Here is a 22884-nt window from a genome sequence, read left to right as displayed (position 1 = left end):
AATTTAATTCTTTCCTACCTGCTATGAGCAGGCCTCCAGATCAGCAAGTTCCTTTGGAATGGTTTTGCTTGTTTTTGTTTATTTTTCATGGTGCTGATTAGAAAGCCATGAATTGTTTTGTGAATTTTAAATTTCAAGAGGTGACACCCAGAGTTGATGTTGGTTTTCTTCACACATTGCAGTGTAGTTGCAGCATAAAAAAAATACTTCTTGTGACAAGAAGTGGAAAAAGAAAGTTGATGAGCTAAGAAAAGAAGAGCCTTGAGCCGGATCAACATTTGGCTTCCTCAAATATGGAGCAAGCATGGAATGTGGCTTTTTCAGAATCGAGGGGGTTTTTAGGATTGGGCAGTGAGTGCTGTGTGGTGCTAACCTGTCCCTTTTGTGGCTGACAACCCTTAGGAGAAGGTCAGAATGTGCCAACAGCACAGAGTTGGCACTGGTGGTGTTTGAACTCAGAAGTGCTCAGGAACTGTGAAAGTTTCTCTGTTATCACCGTGGAGCCATCTAGTGAAATAGACCACTGTGATGCTGTGTAAGAGGCCATTGTGAAGGCTGGAGAGATGGCTCAGTGGGTAAGAGCACCAAGTGTTCTTCCAGAGGTCCTGAGTTCAAATGCCAGCAACCACATGGTGGCTCACAACCATCTGTAAGGAGTACTGATGCCCTCTTCTGGTGTGTCTGAAGACAGCTGCATTGTCTCACATATAAATAAATAAATCTTACAAAAGATTGTCATCTACTGCAGTTTCTATGTGGACAGGGCACAGTTGAAGGGATTAAAGATCAAGTATATTGCCTGTCTTTAAAGATCAAGTGTATCATCTAACTTTTAAACCAAGAAATGTAGTGTCTTTTTTGCTGCTTGTGTAGCTTTTAGTGATGTATCTTTTCTCCTAGTACGTCCTTTGTTTCCATAATAGTTGATTTCAAGTATATATGATTATCGCTCCTATTTGCAGAGCTATTCAATATTTTCATTGGTTAAATATTTGTGGTGAATTTACATTGTGATATCAGTAAAATGCTATGTGAAAATTTTACAGAATATACCGGTTTGGGTAATTTTAATAACCTTTGCCCTCAAGTGGTGGCCTGTTTTCACATTGAAAAGACTGGAATTCATTACCATCCATAAAAGGATTGATAGGGAAGCACAATGGACAGCAACAGTGTTGTTCCCTTTGACAGTTGTGGGAGCCAAGAAAGAAGTGTGACTTGCTTTTTGTGATTTACCAAATCAAGACTCAGTATCATTACTATAGAAGCCCATGGAAAAAATGATGAAGTTTTCAGAAATCACCAGTTGAAGAAATGGTGGTGGTTTTGCTTATATTGAATTCTGAGTTTCAAAGTTATGTTTCATTTTTCTTTATTCCTAATGAGGCTTTTTATTAAGTTTTTTAATCACCATTACACACTTAGATGCACAGTGCTAGGATCGTAGTAGGTGCTCATTAAATCACTGATCATTGGGGAGGAGGAATGATAAGAAAGTATGTATTTTCTGTAAGTTCTGTTAGTTTTGGGAACAGGTGGTTTTAGGTTTACCATCATACTTTGGTATCTTGTCCCACATAAGACAACTTGACAGAACCCCCTTTCTGGCCATTATGTTCAACTTATTTTTCTCTTAATCATTCTTGAAAATCATGGAAGTAGTGTGGAAAATTGATTGTACCTGCAGTATAGCAAAAAAGCCCAGTCTAGATAGGAAGCAGTTATGTTTCTCCATGAGCTGATGTCTTAAAACATCTAGATTTTAGGAATTTGGTGTTGTGTTTTCAAACATACATCTTACAGCATACAGATAACATTGTGATAGAATAAAGGAATCTTTTGATTTACCACCAAATTCCCTAAAGCAATGACTACTGCACAGCTCTCTTGGCCATATGAATAACCAAAATTATATTTCACTCTTTTAAAGAAATAATGAAAGCACTTAAGGTTAAAGAGGAGCCCATGGGAAAAGTTTGCTGTGGTGTTTCTCTTTGGTTTCTTGTGCTCTTTCTAGAGAATGACTTTAAGAAGTCAGGGTGACCAGTCAGGTGGTCAGTGTGGTCAGGCAGTCATGAGCAGATGGTTAAGCGATGTGCTAGGGCCCCATAGGCCAGTGAGCCCAGCTGAGAAGCAGAGTCTAGCCAGTGAGCCTAACTGAATAGCAGAGGCTAGACAGTGAACCTGACTGAAGAGCAGAGGCTAGCCAGTGAGCCAAGCTGAAGAACAGAGGCTAGCCAGTGAGCCTAGCTGAAGAGCAGAGGCTAGCCAGTGAGCCTGACTGAAGAGCAGAGGCTAGCCAGTGATCCCAGCTGAAAAGCAGAGTCTAGGCAGTGAGCCAGGCTGAAGAGCACAGGCTAGCCTGTGAGTCTGACTGAAGAGCAGAGGCTAGCCAGTGAGCCAGGCTGAAGAGCAGAGGCTAGCCAGTGAGCCTGACTGAAGAGCAGAGGCTAGTCAGTGAGCCTAACTGAAGAGCAGAGGCTAGCCAGTGAGCCTGACTGAAGAGCAGAGGCTAGCCGGGAACCTGACTGAAGAGCACAGGGTAGACAGTGAGCCTGACTGAAGAGAACAGGCTAGCCAGTGAGCCTGACTGAAGAGCAGAGGCTAGCCAGTGAGGCTGACTGAAGAACAGAGGGTAGCCAGTGAGCCTGACTGAAGAGCACAGGTTAGCCAGTGAGCCAGGCTGAAGAGCAGAGGCTAGCCAGTGACCCTGACTGAAGAGCAGAGGCTAGCCAGTGAGTCTGACTGAAGAGCAGAGGCTAGCCAGTGAGCCAGGCTGAAGAGCAGAGGCTAGAGAGTGAGCCTGACTGAAGAGCAGAGGCTAGCCAGTGAGCCTGACTGAAGAGCACAGGCTAGCCAGTGAGCCAGGCTGAAGACTGAAGAGTAGTGATTTTAACCTTTATTTATAAGTTCTTCCGTTTTCCTAGAATTTCTACAAAGGTTTCCCGCCATAAAGTTTGACTTATAAGGTTCTCCTTGCTCTCTTCTTCTTATCTCCTTTCCTCTTGCTCTTATGACACAATAATTCCCTTACTCTCAATGCCTTACTCTCAACGCTATGCCTTTACTTCTAAGTTCTTCTTGAGTTCTGTTCTATTCAGTTCAGTTCTGTCTAAAAAGCTTTCTCTCTCTTTGTCCTCAGCATTTGTATATCTTTCTGAACACAGCATCACATGGTGAAAAGTTCACCACAAGTTTGCACAGGAATTCAAATCATAAGTTGGATAATCAGTTTACGACAGAGAATGTTTACATGCATATCCATGAAGAGTAATCATCAGGATAAACTGTCACCATCTGTCACTGGCTCTGCATGTTCATGGAGAGTTAAAAGCTGTAATTTTTATGAGAAAAGAATAAGTGAAATTGCCTATAGGCAAATCCAGTCAATTATTTACGTTCAGTCCTTGCACCTATAGTAAATCATTAGTTCTCTTTTAATGAACTTTTGTTAATTGCTTTATACCCTCTTAGATTGGGTTCTAATTTGTAGATGCCTGCTTGGTATTGCAGAAGCAATTCACTCGTGAAAGTTTAAGAAGGAAGAGTTCTCAATGCAATTTTGATTACCAGAGAAAACATAATAGCTGTCCCATTATAAGGGAGCTTAAAATTACTAATCTAATTTTAGGAATTCTTATAGAGCCATCATAAGAATTAAGAAATCATCTATTTGTCTGTACATCATCAGGCCAAGACAATACATCTTCGCTGCTCTGTGGTGATCTGCTCAAAAGAGTGGGGTAAAGAGGATGACAAATACAGAGGCAGATATTTGCAGCCAACCATTCAGCTGAGAGCAGGGTCCCCAATGGAGGAGTAAGAGAAAGGATTGAGGGAGCTGAAGGGGTTTACAGTCCCATAAGAACAACACTAAGAAACACCCAGAGTTCCCAGGACCGAAACCACCATCCAAAGAGTACACATGGACAGACCCATGGCTACAGCTGCATATGTAGAAGAGGATGGCCTTCTTGGGCACAAATGGGAGGAGAAGCCCTTGGTCTTGTCAAGGCTTGATGCCCCAGTGTAGAGGAAACCAGAACAGGGAGGCAGATAGGCCTGGGTGTTTGGGTGGGTGTGGTAACACCCTCACAGTAGAAGGGGGAGGGGTTTTTATAAGGGGTTTTGTGGAAACCAGGAAAATGGATAACATTCGAAATGTAACAAAAGCCCTCTCTGGGGAAGGGACAGCGGATAAGCTGCTCTGAGCCCCTACTTCCCTGCTGCCTCCCTTTGATCGCGACTGTGGTGCATGGTGTCAGCCTGGGACTCTCCATGGGCTGCTGCTGGCACTGGTCCTGGCGTTCATGCCAAGAGCATGATGAGCAAGGAGCACATGGTTTGTCCCAATTCAGAGCAGGGCGAGTGGCCACCAGAGCATAAGCACAGCTTCCTGTACGATCATGAGGTCTTCCTGGGCAAGGAGGACTCCAAGACCTTTGATAGCTAATCCTGGACGAGAGCAGGAGAGGCTGGGGAAAATTGTTGATCCAATTGACAGTGATGAATGCAACCTTGTTACTACTGAGGATCTGAAAGTTTGGATCAAACAGGTACAGAAAAGATACATCAACCAAAATGTGGCTAAACTCTGGAAGGATTATGATAGGGACATAGATGAAAAATCTCCTGGGAAGAATACAAGCAGGCTACCTATGGCTACTACCTGGGAAACCTTGCTGAATTCCAAGATAGCTCTGATCATCACAACTTTAAAAAGTTTCCTCCACGAGATGAGAGGAGGTTTAAGGCCTTGACGGTGACCTGACAGCTACTCAGGACGGGTTCATTGCTTTTCTGCACTAAGAGGATTTAGAACATATGAAGGAGATTGTAGTTCTGGAAACACTGGAGAATATCGACAAGAACGGGGATGGTTTTGTGGACGAGTATGAGTACATTGTGGACATCTTTTACTCACGAGGACAATTGCCCTGAGACCGACTGGGTTTTGTCTGGGGAGCAGTTCAATGATTTCCCAGATCTGAACAAGGATGGGAAACTGGATTAGGATGAGATTCACCATTGGATCCTCCCTCAGGACTATGACCATGCACAGGCTGAGGCCCAGCATCTGGTGTATGAGTCAGATAAAAACAAGGATGAGATGCTGACCAAGGAGGAGATTCTAGACAACTGGACCATGTTTGTGAGAAGCCATGCCACCAATTACAGGGAAGATCTTACCAAAAATCATGATGATCTTTGAAAGAAACTCATCCTCATGTGGCCAACAGTCACATGCTTTCTATTCTGGCCGATTGCTATATTTGTCAAGTATATAGCAGTTGTGTCTCTAAACAATAAGAAACCTTTCTAAAGCTCAAAAAATCATGCATTACACCACAAACAATAATAGTAGGAGATTTAAACACCCCACTTTCATCAATGGACAGATCAGGGAAATAGAAATTAAACAGAGACACAGAAAGACTAACAGGTTATGAAACAAATGGATTTAACATATATTTATAGAACACTCCACCCTAAAACCAAAGGATATACCTTCTTCTCAGCATCCCATTGTACCTTCTCCAAAATTGACCATATAATCGGTCACAAAACCGGCCTCAACAGATACAGGAAGGTTGAAATAATCCCATGCCTCGTATCAAAAAACCACGGACTAAGGCTGCTGATCAATAACAACAAATAGGACAGAAAGCCCACATATACATGGAAGTTGAAGTCAATGAAAACTTGGTCATGGCAGACATAAGAAAGAAATTAAAGACTTCTTAGAATTTAATGAAAATGAAGATACAACATACCCAAACTTATGGGACATAATGAAAGCAGCGCTAAGAGGAAAACTCATAGCTCTGTATGCCTGCAAAAAGAAACAGGAGAGAGCATATGTCAGCAGCTTGACAGCACACCTAAAAGCTCTAGAAAAAATTAAATAAACCCTAGAGGAGTAGAAGGCAGGAAATAATGAAACACAGGGCTGAAATCAAATAAGAAGAAACAAAACCGAGTATCAAAAGAATCAGCAAACCCAGGAGCTGGTTCTTTGAGAAAATCAACAAGATACATAAACGCTTAGCCATATTAACCAGAGGTCACAGAGAGTGTATCCAAATTAATAAAATCAGAAATAAAAGGGAGACATAACAACAAAATCTGAAGAAATTAAAAAGATCATCAGATCCTACTACAAAAACATATATTCAACAAAACTGGAAACTGTGGAGGAAATGGACAATTTTCTATACAGATACCAGGTACCACAGTTAAATCAGGAACAAATAAACCATCGAAACAACCCCATAACTCATAAAGACATAGAAACTGCTATTAAACATCTCCCATCCAAAAAGAGCCCAGGACCAGATGGATTTAGTGCAGAATTCTATCAGACCTTCATAGAAGACTTCATACCAATACTGTCCAAACTATTCCGCAAAATGGAAACAGACAGAGCACTACCAAACTCCCTCTATGAAGCCACAATTACTCTTATACCTAAACCACACAAGGATACAACAAAGGTAGAGAAATTCAGACCTATTTGATTTATGAATATTGATCAAAAATGCTCAATAAAATTCTTGCAAACTGAATCCAAGAACACATCCAAACAATCATCCATCATGGTCAAGTAGGCCTCATGGCAAGGATGCAGGGATGGTTTAATATACGGAAGTCCATCAACGAAATTCATCATATAAACAAAGTCAAAACCACATGATCATTTCATTAGATGCTGAGAAATCATTTGACAAAATTCATTACCCTTTCATTAATAAAGTCCTGGAAAGATCAGGAATTGAAGGCCTGAATCTAAATATAGGAAAATGCAAAATACATCAAACCTGTACCTAACATCAAACTAAACTTAGAATATTGAAGGTATCCCACTAAAATCAGGGACTAGACAAGGCTGCCCACTCTTTCCCTACTTAAGTACAAAATGGTACTTAAGGTCCTAGCCATAGCAATCAAACAATGAAAGTAGGTCAAAGGGAAAAAATTAGAAGGGATGAAGTCAAAACACTAATATTTGAAGATGATATGATAGTCTACTTAAGCAACACCAAAATTCTACCAGAGAACTACTTAACCTGATCAACAACTTCAGCAAACTGTCCGAGTATAAAATTAACCCAAACAATTCAGTAGTCTTCCTCTACTCAAAGGGTAAACAGGCTGAGAAAGAAATTAGGGAAATGACACCCTTCACAATAGTCCCAAATAATAAAAAATAACTTGCTGTTACTTGAACCAAGCAAGTAAAAAATCTGTATGACAAGAACTTCAAATCTCTGAAGAAATTGAAGAAGGTCTCAGAAGATGGAAAGATCTCCCATGCTCATAGATTGGCAGGATGAATATGGTAAAAAATGACCATTTTGTCAAAGGCAATCTACAGATTCAATGCCATCACCAACAATATTCCTACATAATTCTTTATAAAGGTAGAAAGTGCAATTTGCCGTCATTTGGTTAACATAAAACCCAGGATAGCAAAACTATACTCAACAATAAAAGACCTTCTGGGGGAATCACCATCTCTGACCTCAAGCAGTATTACAGAGCAATAGTTTGTATGGTATTGGCATACAGACAGGCAGCTCAGTGGAACATAATTGAAGACACAGAAAAGAACCCACACACCTATGGTCATTTGATCTTTGACAAAGGAGGTAAAACATCCAATGGAAGAAAGATAGTATTTTTAACAAATGGTGCTGATTCAACTGGAGGTCAACATGTAGAAGAATGCAAGTTGACCCATTCTTATTACCCTGTACAAAGCTTAAGTCCAAGTGGATCAAGGACCTCCACATCAAACCAGATACACTAAAAGTAATGGATAAGAAGTAGGGAAGAGTCTAGAAGACATGAGCACTAAGGAAAATTTCCTGAACAAAATACCAATGGCTTATGCTTTAGGATCAAGAATCGACAAATGGGACCTCATAAAACTGAAAAGCTTCTGTAAGGCAAAGGACAGTGTCATTAGGACAAAAAGGCAACCCAGAGATTGGGAAAAAATCTTTACCAATCCTGCATCGGATGGAGGGCTAATATCCAAAGTATACACAAAACAGAAGAAGTTAGAGTACAGAGAGCCAAACACCCCTGTTAATAAATGGGGTTCGGAGCTAAAGAAAACATTCTCAGCTGAGGAATATAGAATAGCTGAAAAGCACCTAAAGAAATGCTCAACATCCTTAGTCATCAGGGAAATGCAAATCAAAACAACCCTAAGAATCCACCTCACACCAGTCAGGATGTCTAAGATCAAAAACTCAGGTGACAGCAGACGCTGGCGAGGATGTGGAGAAAGAGGAACACTCGTCCATTATCGCTGGGATTGCAAACTGGTACAAGAACTCTGGAAATCAGTCTGAACGTTCCTGGAAAATTGGACATTGCACTACCTGACCACACAGCTAAACCTGTCCTGGGCATATACTCAAAAGATGCTCCAACATACAACAACACATATGATCCACTATGTTCATAGCAGCCTTATTCATAATAGCCAGAAGCTGGAATGAACCCAGATGCCCTTCAACAGAGGAATTTATTCGAAAAATGTGGTACATCTACACAATGGAGTACCACTCAGCTATCAAAAACAATGACTACGTTCAATTCATAGGCAAATGGAAAGAACTAGAAAATATCATCCACAGTGAGGTAATCCAATCACAGAAAAGCACACTTGATATGCTCTTGGGAGCGATGGCCTCCAATCCCTCCATTATTGATGTTATTATTATGGTTAGCATTAAGTATGACTGGGTTCATGGAAAATCCCCAGCCAGCTACAGAAGACTAATACAAATGTGGTGGTCAAGATGAATAATCATATGATAACGTGTGACGTTAAGATACCCAATGTGATGACCTGTAACCTTTCTGAAAAACCAACATCCTGTTGACTAATAGATATTACAAACCTGTGAGTTTTCTGACAACCTGTCAAAATCAGCCGATTCCCTGACCACACGAATATTGTGTCCTTGGCGTGGGTAAATTTTCTTACTTCTCTCCTCTCTCTGTTACCCTTTTTATGGTACAAATTCAGCCTTGGGGAAAAATAAAATTGTCACCTTGATAAGACTCTTGTCTTGGCGTCCTTCTTCGCGTCTCTTGTCCCCCATTCTCTTCCAGGTACTCAGCACCCCTCATCGACAGTATGCACTCATTGATAAGTGGATATTGACCAAAACCTCAAATTACCCAAGATGCAATCAACAGATCTCAGGAAACTCAAGAAGAAGGATGACCAAAGTGCAGATGCTCCTACTCCTTCTTAAAATGGGGAACAAAAATATCCATAGGAGGGGATATGGAGGCCAAATCTAAAGCAGAGACCGAAGGAACAGCCATTCAGAGTCTGCCCCACATGTGGCCCATATATATACAGTCACCAAAACTAGGTAAGACTGATGAAGCTAAAAAGTGCTTACTGAAAGGGACCGGATATACATCTCCCCTGAGAGACACATACAGGGCATGTCAAATAAAGAGGTCAGTGCTGGCAGTAAACTGCTGAACTGAGAACAGGACGCCGTTTATGGGAATTAGAGGAAGGATTCAAAGAGCTGAAGGACTTGCAACCCCATAAGAACAGCAATGCCAACCAAATAAACCACTAGCAAAAGACTATACATGGACTGACCCAGGGGTCCAACTGCATATGTAGGAGAGAATAGCCTTGCTGGGGCACCTGTGGAAGGGGAAGCCCTTGTTCTTAACAAGGTTGGACCCTGAGTGCAGGGAAATGTCCGGGAAGGGGTTTCTAAGTGGCATGGATTGGGGGAGCATACATATGGGAGAGTGCACGGCAGGGGGGCTTATGTACCAAAAGCTGGGAAAAGGGAATAACGTTTGAATAAAACATATATATCTATTAAAAACCTGAAATTTAAAAAAAATGGTACTAGTACCAAAAAATAATCAAAAAAATGTGAATAAGAAAGATATTTTAGGTTTTGGAAAAAGATGAATGCCAGGTATTTGAAAAACTGTATGACCATGGTAAACACTTTAATATAATTGAGAAATTTTTTACATGTTAATGAACTGCATCTTTTTTTTAAATAGTGAATGGAAATACAGTCCCTTCCTGGCTGTGAGTCTAGGTATCCAGATGTAGTGGAATTCATTATTTGTTGAGTCCTGAACCTTTGAGTCTGCTTCTAACTCAGCTTATGCCAAGGAAACTAGGCCAAGATGATATCTAAGCCATTGACTAAACTATCTAGACTAACAATTACAGGTGAAATTCCACCTTGTAAATGGGACGAGAGGAATAAAAGATACCTTTAAGGATTTAAAAAAGATGAAATGTACCCAAAAAAATCCAATAAAAAAGTTTAAAATAAAAATAACTTAGGAAATACAAAATACTGGGGTGCCATTCCACAATCATGATGTGTTTCTTCAGTGATAGCTTACAGGTTAATTTACTTCTCTATAACTGTTTTCTTATTTCAAAGTAAGTAATGGCATCATCTGTGGAGTGATGGTGAGAACAAATCTTTGCCGAACTTGAATAATCGATCCCTCCTGAGCATGTGCTTAACATTCTAAGCACAGGGAAATTTCCTGAGGGGATTAAAAAACAAAATCCAAACATAAAACAGGAACAACAACGATTTAAAAACATTCTGCACGCTGGGTATGAAGGCATGTTACAACTTTAATCAGCTTTGTAGGTATTTCTAATAAACACACAAGAAACAAAAATCCCATCACAGTCCTAGTAGTTGCATCCAACAAAGGAGAGCTGTGAGGTAGTCCCTGCTACTTCTTTCCCCAGATACCCCTGGGCCTCAGGCCTGCACCCAGTGAGCTGGACCAAGAGCAGCCAGGTTGAAATTCCTGATGCCATGGCAGGATTCTGCAGGAACATTTCCCTTTGACAACAAGGAACCTGTGTGGAGGAGACCTCTTGGTGAGTCCTCAAGGACTCTACATGTCCTATTCTACAGGGAGAAGCCGTGGCAGGTCTTTGACCAAGGCCAGCCAGTTGTTTGGGGAAGTCTCTGGTCATGTGGCAGAGGGTGAGGAATGGCAGAAAGAAGGGCAGCTCCACTGAGAGCAAAGGATAACCCTTCTAGGCCTATGAACTCCTAATTAATTTATCTTTTCACCTGAGCCCTATTCACATTTTCTTACTATCATACAACTGTGATCTTGATGAGCAGCTGGGCTCTTGTTTTCTTAATCAGTTCTTTGTTGTCACAGACGTTTTTAACTTACTCCAGCCCCTGAGACTTACTCATACCTTCTGTATGCAGTAGGACCCTTGGTGGGACTGTCATCTCAAAAATTAGAAGGTTCAGTAATCCAAAAGATTGGACTCCAGTTTACCTCAGACCAGGAAATAAGTCAGCCACCATTAGTAAAAGAGCAAGGGAAAAATTACATAGGAAAAACAAGTGGCTTAATCAGTAGAAAAGATCCTCAACTTCTAAGGCCCGCACATCTGCACCCCTCTCTTCTGAGCTTTGTATAGTGATGTTGTATAACTCCAGATGGTAGTAAAAGGCAGAGTTCTTCCCAGAAAGGTCAGACATGATTTTCACTCTTACATCTCTGAGGTGGGCTGGCATTATAGCACACATTCTTGTTGAATTATTATAACACCTATGATAAGAAGACAGAATCCATATATCACAATGCCAAATAGACTCCCTCCTGAACGTATGGACCCATTAAAATTGAGGTTCAACCTGAACTCAGGCCATTCCACTCCCTTCCCGTCCTCCGGATTCTTATGTTTGCTACAAGTAAAAGATCATGTTGTAGTCCCCAATATTCTCATGCCTAGACTTGTCTATTCACGGAGAAGGATATTGGAGAAGTGATGGTTATGTAGTTACAATGTAGTAACACAAGGTCCAGGTTGACATTTGCTCACTGATGTCCAATTTAATTGTCTTGTTATATTTGAGAAAGGGAGGATGTCCTACATAATATATAAAACAGACAGAAATTTATTGTTTTATATATGCCCTGTAGTTGATCCCTATGTTCCCAAGGAAAAGGAGTTTTTATTGCAAAAAAATAGGATTATAGACCATTGATTTTGTGAAATACATGGATATGTAAATGGAAACAATGTCGGCTTTCAAGGACTGCACAGTAAGCAAATATTTCCAGGTTTTATACACTCAGAGGTATAGAAGAAATATATTGGCCTCCAGAAAAAGGGAAAAGCTTAGAAATCGAAATACATGTCACATGCATTGTCTCGAGTAGTAGATTTACTTTTAAGAAAAATCTCCCTCCTCCTTGGTCCCTAGAGATTTGGGTGCTAAGAAAAATCTGTTCTCCAATTCAGGGTTGTAAGAAACCCTCCCCAGCAAAGGCATTGTTGACTTCTAATGAAGTAGAGAGACATATGTAGCTTTGAAATAGAGGTTGCCAAATGGTATTCCCAGTCACACATGGGAGAATGGAGAAAAGGGTCCCCACATAAATTCATCAGTGTGGGGAGAGCTGGTTAGTAGGTAGGCCATAGAATTTTCCAGTGACATCACCAGTAAGCCGTTCACTGGACACTCTATTGTATCTAAGAGATCCCTAGAATCTTCTGTGATGTCACCAGTGTTGTGGTGACACCAACTGCCTTTGGGATATTACTTCAGTTCCCTTTGGGTTCACAAGCAGGCATGTTTCGCCAGCTGCTCAGGCTATTTCGGAAGGGAAGTGTTGATCAAGGAGAGACCGCACCAGGTCAGAGGGAAGCTGACCCCCTCTCTAGTGAAACAGAAAGGAGGAAATCATTCTTGGGAAGGCTTGGTGAGTCGTGGGCAGAGTTGGGGAACATCCTCAAGGAGGTAGGTTTGAGATGTGCCTTCTAAGACTAGGCCTTACAAGCAGGAGCCTTGGGATTTTTCAAAGGCAAACCAAGAGTCAGGAGTTCCTGATCTTTAATTTGAGAGAAAGCCATAAAGTTGTAAGACTTCAGTGTCTTTTCTTGAAGCTTTTTAACTATGAGTGTCAATGATTTGCAGGAGGAGGCACTGTGAGATTAACAATGTGACCATCCATGTTTGGGAGTTGAAGCACTTCATCCTCTAAATTACTGTAGGTTACATAAGTGTGTGATGGCGAGAACAAGGAAGGATGCACCCCTAGTCATGAATTGAGTTCTCAGACACTTTGGGCTGGACCACACTTGGTTAGAGCTTGATGGTGCTAAACATTATGAAGTCATTATGAACTCCAGGATGATCTGCACCACATCTGATATAACAATGTCGCAGATGTTTATGTATCAGTCATATTATAACTTTCAGTGCCGCGGGTTGTGTAATAGTGAGTGTGGCACGTGTATGGTTTTAGAGGTTGGGAACAGGGACATAGCTTAAGAATCAACCTTTAAGAAAGCTTTTCTGCTCTTTCACGGATTCACCCAGTCTCTACCATTTCCCCTTCCTCAACCTCATTTTCGGATTCAGAATGATCTATTCTGCCCATTGGTTCAAATATGCAAATTCACTTGGGTTTATCTGTCTACAGGTTTTGGTAGGAAGGTATCGTCCCAAAATGTCATCAGTAAGCAAGAGGAGTGTCTAAAGGAACTGGAGGAACTCAAATTTGAAATCCAGAAGTATCAATTCGAGAGGGATGAACTTTATCAAATCCTGGATCTTTATATCTATGATGAGTGGGACCACAGGTAGTCATTATGCCCAGTAACCTGTTCACTGTCTTGAGCTCTCTCTCTGCTACCTCAAGATTTCCTCATAGCACGAGAAAGTTTCACCTCTCATCCTGGATTTTAAGGAGAGTTGGCAGGCATTAGCTTGGGAGATAAGCTAGGTGCTGTGTGTTTAGGGTCAACCTCTTTTGTACTTGACCCTGAGCCTCCTGGATTAGCCTTGGTCCTGTCAACAGCTGGAAGGACCTGGTCACACTTGCTGCAACTGTGTGTGTGAATGAAATGCCTGCACGTCATCACTCTTTCCTCTGAATTTGTTCATTATACACTGATTCTATGGCACCTCCATGAATGTAGTTGGCATTCTAAGTGTGTTTGGATATGGGTTGGTGTGTATGTATGTGGCAATATTTGTTGGTGGTTTACTCTGGATCAGGACGTCTGGGACCTTTGATGGGGTCTGAGGATTTGTTTGATCAACACTTTGCAGATCATGATAGTGATGAGTACATGGAGGCCCACATTGATCAACACAGCACTTTGCTCATTCTGTATACCTTGGTGGCACACAGGACTCTCCTGAGGGGAGGAGGTGCTATAAATCCTCTTCCCTGTCAAACATAGTTATACCCTCTGGGAATTCATGTAATGATAGAAACCAAGGATTGAGTATACCTGCTTTCAAAACAAGAGAAATGTCATCACAGCTTTCTCTTGGGCCCAAAGCTGTGGTACAGACTGGAGGAATCTTCTTCCTGAACTAGTCAATTCCATCATGCTCACCTGGCCAGCTCTTGAAGGTCAGGTCCCTCCAACTGGTACCGTGACTCTGTTTTCCTGTGCCCAGGATAATAAACTTAACCAGTACAAATACTTTGAAGGAGCAAGTATGTGGAACATACTGAGTTTAAGTAATAGAGAGAACAGTCTGATTTTACCTAATTTGTTTCACCTGCTTTGATCTTTAGTTTTTTTATTTTTTTAACTATCCAGGGATTGTTTATTGTGACCTAGAAATGGTCACTGTGGTCTTGACAGTTGTTATTCCCTAACAGGCAGCTCTCAGGCTCTGCCCCCTCCTATATAGTGAGTCTTTGCAGAACCATATCTCTCAGGATTCCAAGGAGTCCTTATTTCAAAACAAATGTTTGCTTATTTACATAGAAATATTTTCTGTGGATTGAGTCTCACTGTTGGGTTTTGGTCTGGTTTTTGAGTTTGCCATTTTCTTCCCTTCCAACATTCCTTGAATTTGAAATTTTTTATTATATATTTTTATTTACATTTCACCTTATTCTGAAATCGTGAGTTCAAAACATTATTTGTTCCTTTGGCCATGACCTAACCCAGGCTGCATGTCGAATTGCCAGTCCTTCAATCTGAACATGAGATGAGAATGATGGCTATGCAAATGATGACCAACTCAATAAGTGATGCCATGGAGAGGTACAAGGAGCTCATACAAGTGAACAGTTCCTACCGGTGAGTCGCTGACAGAGATGAGAACCCAGCACTAGGCAGGGAATGCTTCTGTCCTGTGTGACTTTGAACCAAAGTCAGGGCTCTGGTCCTGTAGTGTCTGACTCTTAACAAGAAGGCTGCCTCCTGGCAAGGGTCTTAGATTTGTAGCTCTTGGACTCAGTTGTCGTACATGTGAGGGGTGTAGAAGACCCTCCAATTGTTATTTTCCCAGTTAAAGTTCCTCTAGATAGAAAAGGTTTGCACCATGATGGGAATATTAATCAACTCTGAATCTCTAGGACTCTGACAGGAGATTTAAAGATCTGTGATCCATGAGAAACACATGGAAAGATTGTATAGCTATTTGGTCTTCAACTACCCCTCAGAGGGGCTTTCCCCACAACATGAAGATGGTTTCACCATACCATGGACATACGAGCTCCCTTATGGACCATCTCTTCTTCCTTGATTTATATAAACCGTCTTAGTGTCAGGATTTTCAGAAGTACTTTGATTCATGTGGAATGTGGATTCTGGATTTTACCTCCTCTAATTGGTGCTAACCTGCATAGTGTGGCTCTATTCTGGGGATTTCTGAGGATGAGGACCCTTGAAGGGATGATTGGACTTGCAGGAGTGACAGGCAAATAGAAGCTGGCTGGGATTTACCATTTTTTGTTTGTGGTTCAGCATCAGGCACTCCCAGCTCCTGCGTGAACAAGCTCAATTGAAGAACAATATACAGATTTTGCTGAATGAGAAGAGAGAACTGCTGGTGGAGCAGACTGAACTGCCAGCATCCTCTGTGGAGACAAAGAGGCTCTGGGAAGAGGCCGGAATGAACATCTGTGACCCCAGTGCCACGCAACAGCAGGTAGGGTTAGGCCTCAGGGTCAGGTTGTCCTCAGGTCTTACCATAAACATAGACAAACCAATGTAACTGTCTATTGACTGATCCATGTCCTGACCTAGGTCTCATCCAAGTGTTCATTCATGTGATGGTTTACAAGGCTTTCTGTGGAGATAGCCCCTTTTCAAGAAACTGCATGTTTGGAAATCAAATGCTCCTGCTCTTTGAGAATCTGCACTTCATTAAGGGAGATAGGTTGATCACACAGCACAGCACTACATGCCATTATGTATGGAGGGTGCTATGTGGGAGCCCCTCTTTAGACTAGAGCAGGGCTTTGAGGGATGAAGCAAAAGCCCAGAGCCCATTTTCTTTACAGGGATCGTGTGAGACTCAGGAAGTAAGTAGTTTTCAAGGAGGAGAGCCTTGTGGAAATGCCAAAGAAATGGTTCTCATTGTCATTTGTGGTGGCTTTTGTTCTTCCTCCCCTCATGTCCCTGTATATGAAGATGGTGACTTCATGCTTCATAGATCTTGGGTAACTACAGAGCCTGTGTATCAGCATGTCAGCCCTGTCTTATTTGAGTGCTCCTGGAGAGTTCATAACTGGGCCTTACAACCTGAAGCTGGTTAGAAGACCAAGGATGTGGAAAAGGTTTCTCAAAGGCTGAGGGTTGGCATGAGAGACTTGAGGCTTCAAGAACAAAGTTATCCATATGTACCCCCAATTCTCACCAAGAAAGTTGCATTGCTATGCTGACCTGCATCTTAGGGAGCATGCGGGGAGGCCAGTTCATGACATGCAGTTTTGTCCAGTCATTATCTAACTTAGTCCTTTAAGCCTAGGTCTCTCAACAAACATGAAGCTTCCTGTTTTGTGCTGGCCAGCAGTCTTTGCATCATTCGTCCAGTTCCAGGTGGAGCCCCCTCTCTTATTTGTCTCAACACATTCTTAAACCATTCAGCTATTTCAAAAATAAGGATTAGATTTCTTCACTTTACCTGAACAGAGTTATCCCCCGGGAAGTTTCTGGATTGTCTTATTGGCTTCACCATGATCTTGCATGGAATCCTAGAGTGCAACCCTCTGCTGACATTGTTTTGCTGACTATATCATGGGCACTGCATTCTTTCAGGATAGATACCCTCTCAATATTGTACACAGTGCTGCATTTCAGAAAATTCACTGTATGTTATTTATTTAGCCTTTTTCTGACTGACATTGAAGTTGTTTTAATATCACATGAACTCTAATGTGATGAAATGTTCCTGGGAACTGACAATGAGTCACTGCCTTCTCTGATGCTTCCAAAGTCTTCTATGAAGGAAACAGGGTAGTTTTAGTGAGGGGCCTATGATGAGTCAGCATAGAGCTTGATGGAGTCTTTTCCTAGAAATCTCTCTTGGGGATTTGATGTTGTGTTGTTTAGGCTATCTGTGCAAAACATGTAACTTACTTGTCGGACCAGCAAGTATCTGTATAGAAAGGTTTCCTGAAGTGGAAATGAGTACAGGCCAGGGCAGCACATCTTGCTTGTGTCTAAGAGACTTGTACACAGCATTGTTCCCACTAATTCCTCGCTCAACAGGAAATGTGCTGCATAAGAGCAAAGTTTTCATTTGTGCATGCAAGTGTGTATCTGTGTGTCTGTGTTTGTGTGTGTGTTTGTGTGTGTGTGTGTGTGTGTGTGGTGTGTGTGTGGGTATATGTGTGTGTGTGAATATATGTGTGTGTGTGTGTGTGTGTGTGTGTTTGCAGTAGTGAACATGTGTTTCCCTCTATTTCCAAGTTTCATGAGAAAAGTACTCTAAGCGTTCACTTTACATCCATGAAACATGAAATAGAGCTGCCCAGTCATTTGGTTTCTCCATCTAGCTCTGTACAGCAAAAGGACACTTAAATTACTAATTTATTCTTTCCAAAAATTTCAGAATGAATTATCGTGTGAAGTCTGGGGGAGGAGTGGAAATATGTTCAAGTGAATCATGTTTCACAGGGGTAACAAATGGTACAGGCCTAGAGCTTGCAGGTCCCTTTTTGTTATGGTGTAGAAGCAGGACAATAAAATCCATTAGATATGCAACCCCCAAAAAGAGGACACAAAAACACCTCTAAAGTTAGATTTTCAAGTGATTAGGGGCAAAACTACTGATCTGCATTGAAATCCTTTGGAGCACATCAAAGGAATGGAGTACTGGGAGGTAAGGGCAAGGCTTCTCTAGAAAAATCCATGAGTTTATTCTGCTTCTCTGTTCTTTGTGAATTGTGAAAGCCCACTGGAAGGTTATGTCACTCACTGTGTCTTCTCCAAGGTTGCTTTCCACATTGCCTGCTACCATTTCTTTCGAGCTACCTTGGCACACTACAACTTCCCCTAGGAGTTTGGCTTGGATTTTATTCATTGAGAATTTGAGTTGCTTGAAATTGTATCGTCATCCAGAAAAAGTCCCATAGCTATGCTGTGGTGCAAGAACAGGGCAGTTTCAGGAACCCCTTTAGGTGCACAGATAATCCAAAGCGCTCCTCTATGTTATCTGTGTAGCATTCTGCAAGTGCTGTCGATCAACATCATTTTCTCTCAGTTAATTTCAGCCTCAGTGGGTTAGGAGAAATGATGAGCTTCAAATGGGTCTGACAGTGTAAGAACAGGTAGCCCTATGAGAAGCCATGTTCAGAAAGTGGAACAGAAGTTTTAGTTAACCCAGTGATTCCACAACAAGGAGTAGGTATTGCCATTGCAACTAGGGCACATCAGTGTTGTAGTGGTCCCAGAGTAACCTTGAAGGAGAATCTATCCAGACGTCCATCAGCCAAGGAGTAAAAGTGTACATACGATGGAGCCCTTCCATAGATTCTGATTCAGTGTGAGATAATCCATGCAAGCTTTTACTTACTTATTCAAATTATCTGTGGAACAATCACATTACGGGGAGAAAATTTGTTGATTTGGATCCTGGTTATGGAGATTTCCTATGATTCTAGCTTTGGGCATGAAGTCACTCAGGCTATGGTAAAGACAGCTCCGATTAGAAGAAGTTGCACACTTTGGGGAAAGTCTGAAAGAGTGAACAAGAACAAGAGTCTAGTCCACCACCAACATATGATCCTTTGCTGAGCAACAAGACAGCTCTACACAGCCTTTGGGACTTGCTAAGCCAGATTGTTAATGGGGAAAGAACCCTGAGTCTATGACGGTTTATGGGAGGACAGCACATCACTGACTGAGCTGTCTATAGGCTCTGGCCACTATGTACATATTCCACTCAACATTTTTTTTATGCCTCCAGCGAATCCTGGGGAATCTTTACATTAAGCATTAATGTTCAGGTAGGAACATAGGCTGGAAGAGGCCATTTGAATATCCTTCCCTATATAAATACCCTTTTTGGGTGGATGACCAACCCACCTGGATTTCAGCCTCAGGCAGTTAAAGAGCTACTCAGAGTATTGTTCTGGTACAGTTCATGTGAATTTTGCCCATGAAACAATATATATATGATCCTCTGGATTTCTTGCTATGTTCTACTCCTTTCTTCCTGTGATCTCTCCGGAAAGATCTGAGGACATTTTCTCTTCTGTCCTCTCACAAACTGCCTTGCACTAGCCATAGACTTACAGGGGTGCTGTTCTGTTTCTACATCACAATCACCTTTAATGTCCATGTGTACGCTGGGAAGATTTGCATGGAGCACATTCTCAGTGATTACAAGATCTGTGCGGTGAGCATGAATTTGAAGTGAGATGGCTTCTCTGTGTATTTGCAGATTCAGTGGTTACGAATGGAAACTAGACGGGTTCCTTCAGTGCTGACATAATCAGAAATTTCACCTCAATTCTGGGCATGTTCTCCAGAAGGAATCCACATGGTATTCTAGGTTGCTCATACCTCTCTTGAACTCAGATTCAGACATAGCTACAATGTTATTATTCAGTGTCATATACCTGTACCAGTGGGAAAAATGCTCATTTTTCTCTTAATCCCAGTACAGTGCATAGTCCACAGTTCAAATTCTAGCAGTTTGAAAGGTGAGATATAAATCCAAGCGCAGGTACTCTAGGACACTTGGGGACGCAGGGACTGACCTCAGCTGACAGGTCATGCTGGATTATCCAACTGAATAGAGCTGATGTAAGAGGGAGAGCTGAATTGACAACCACTCACTAAATCTTTATTCCCTTGCTCTGCTAGGTCTGAAATTCTCCAGCAGAAACTCGAACATGACACAGACCAGGACAAGATCTCCCTTGGAGAGAAGAGCTACAGGAGGAGAACTAAGTGTGCACAGCAAATACACCACTATTGCGTCTCATCTGTAATGTCCATAGCAATTGTGGACTGCATTTTCCTCCTTTAGTTTAACTTCTTTGGATTGAATACGCTGTATTTTCACCTTGCCTCTCTCCAGCAAGTGTGCACTTTTTGAGGGACGCAGAGAAGTGCTGATGCACATCAATCAAGAGCTGCTGGTCATCCAGAAAGACCGTGCACGTGTAAATTTGTACTTGTCCTGATGGGTCACCCAGAAGAGTTTCATGTAGATCAGTTCACAATATTGGAAAGACTTTGTGACAAAGTCTGTAATATCATTTATACTCAGTGTTGGATGGCTTTTTCCTTAATACCCCCACTCCAACAAATCAGACCTACTTCCCCTCCTCTCGAAAAGATTGTTACCATCACTAACTGCTTGTCTACTATGTCTCCAAGGCAAGCCACAGGCTATAAGTCTATTCTGCAAAAGGAGCAGCAAAAAATGCTTAGTGCAATTCCTCTATTTAAAGTTTGGTTAATTTTTAATTGTTTTGGTTATTTGGTTTTCCTTCTATTCATTTGAAGATTTGTTATTTATCTGTTGTTGTTTTGTTCATTTGCTTTTCTATTTTGATAAGGATATAGACTGTATATATTGACTACCTGCATCTGGTTACTATCCAGTAAATTGGATGTATTCTGGTCAATAAAGGGGTAATCTCAAACTCTTCACTCTTAAGAACCTTCTTTATTGATCATTAGTGTCAACATCTGAAGTCCCACAGCTATCAGGGAGGGATGGATCTCTGCATTCTCATGGGGACTGGGCATCAAATCACTTCCCAGTCAGACTGAGATTCCCAGGCATTTATACAGTCACTGTGCACTGTGTTTCCAACTCTGAATTTCAACTTCATCATGCATACATTACCCACTGTGTATGCTTGCTGTCAAATATATAGTTACCTCTAAATTATACTCTGTCGATGAGAGTTTTGACCAAATTAGTAGGATAAACATTAATTTTTCTGTAATACCTCCCAGGACATATAAACATGGTATAAGGGAGTTTAAAGCCATCGGGAACCCTGCACCCAAATCCTGGGGCAGAAAATGCTGAACACCCTGGAATGCAGATAATCCTGAGACCACAGGAAATAAAGCCACTTCTGACCAGCTCTTCCCACATCTCTGGCCCAATATTAATCTGCATGGTGCCTCTGGAAACAGGAATAGAGGAGCAGTCAGTGGCAGGAACCCTCTTGGTTCAGCCTAGGCCCAGAACCTACCTGGGCCTCAAGCATATTTGAAGAAAACCAGAGGCATACAATTCTCTGTTTCCTGACTGTGGCTTTTTTTGATTCGAAGCTCAAAATACCATTTTGTTGTTGTTGATTTTTAGTTGGATATTTTTCATTTCTAATTCAAATGTTATTCCTTCCTTGTTTTCCAGAAATAAGTCCGAATACCATCGCCCTCCACCTCTGCTATAAAATATTCCCTTCACCAGCCATCCACTTTCCCAGCCTAGGCAGGACCAAGAGCTGCTCATTCCATTTGTGCCCAAGAAGACCATCCTCTGATACACATGCAGATGAGGCCATGGCACAGTCCCTGTATAGTGGTTGGGTACTGGTTTAGTCTCTGGGAACTCTGCTTGGTAGGCATGGTTGTTCTTATGGGGTTGCAAGTCCCTTCAGCTCTTTCAATCTTTCTGTAATTCCTCCAACTGAGGTCCAGTTCTCAGTTCAATGGTTTGCTGCTAGCATTCACCGCTGTATTTGACATGATCTGGCTGTGCCTCTCAGGAGACATCTATATCCAGTTCCTATCAGCCTGCACGTCTTAGCTTCATCCACCTTATCTAGTTTGAAGGCTGTATATGTATAGGCCACATGTGGGGTAGACTCTGAATGGACATTCCTCTAGGCTCTGTTTTAAACTTTGCATCCCTATCCCTTCAATAGGGATTCTTCTTCTCCTTTAAAGGAAGGAGTGAAGAATCAGCATTTTGGTCATCCTTCCTGAGTTTCATTTGGTCTGTGAATCTTGGAGAATTTGAGCATTTGGGCTAATATCCACTTATCAATGAGTGCATACCACGTGTGTGTTTCTGTGATTGGGTTAACTCATTCAGGATGATATGTTTTAGTTCATTCTTTTTGCCTATGAATTTCATGAAGTCATTGTTTTTGATATCTCTGTAGTACTCCATTGTGTAGATGTACCACACTTTCTGTTTCCATTCCTCTGTTGAAGGGCATCTGGGATCTTTTCATTTTATGACTATTATAAATAAGGCTGCTATGAACATGGTGGAGCATGTGCCCTGTTGTATGTTGGAGCATCTTTTGGGTATATGTGCAAGAGAGGTATAGCTGGGTCCTCCGCTAGTGCAATGTCTAATTTTCTGAGGAACCTCTAGACTGATATCCAGAATGGTTGTACCAGTCTGCAATCTCACCAACAATGGAGGATTGTTCCTCTTTCTCACATCCGTGCAAGCGTCTTCTATAGCCTGAGTGTTTGATCTTAGCCATTCAGAGTGGTGTGAGGTGGAATCTCAGGGTTGTTTTGATTTGTATTTCCCACATAACTAAAGATGTTGAACATTTCTTTTGGTGCTTCTCAGCCACTCCATATTCCTCAGCTATGAATTCTTTGTTTAGCTCTGAACTGCAATT

At 41.6% G+C, this 22884-nt stretch overlaps 1 protein-coding gene and 1 pseudogene across 11 annotated transcripts in view; both read left to right on the top strand.

Annotated features, from left to right (window-relative positions):
• Positions 1-20928, top strand: part of LOC148003396 (disks large homolog 5-like) — a 28409-nt gene extending 7481 nt beyond the window's left edge. For 3 of the 11 annotated variants that reach the window (XM_087568594.1, XM_087568591.1, XM_087568593.1), the window contains exons 2-5: positions 13495-13654; positions 14987-15118; positions 15788-15971; positions 20138-20928. In XM_087568594.1, the coding sequence (XP_087424720.1) occupies positions 15027-15118; positions 15788-15971; positions 20138-20143 (282 nt within the window). In that variant the 5' untranslated portion in view covers positions 13495-13654; positions 14987-15026 and the 3' untranslated portion in view covers positions 20144-20928. Of the gene's footprint in view, positions 1-10783; positions 10919-12556; positions 12772-13494; positions 13655-14986; positions 15119-15787; positions 16117-20137 lie in introns of those variants that run through there. The other 8 variants (XM_087568592.1, XM_087568586.1, XM_087568587.1 and 5 more) reach the window with 5 other exon arrangements.
• Positions 4256-5466, top strand: LOC148003397 (reticulocalbin-1 pseudogene; annotated as a pseudogene).
• Positions 20929-22884: the final 1956 nt, after the last annotated feature.

The sequence above is a fragment of the Rattus norvegicus genome, chromosome 9, assembly GCF_021556685.1.
Source record: "Rattus norvegicus strain SHRSP/BbbUtx chromosome 9, alternate assembly SHRSP_T2T, whole genome shotgun sequence".
Lineage (NCBI taxonomy): Eukaryota > Metazoa > Chordata > Mammalia > Rodentia > Muridae > Rattus > Rattus norvegicus.
The sequence above is the reverse complement of the archived record's forward strand: the minus strand, read 5'-3'. Positions and strand labels throughout refer to the sequence as shown.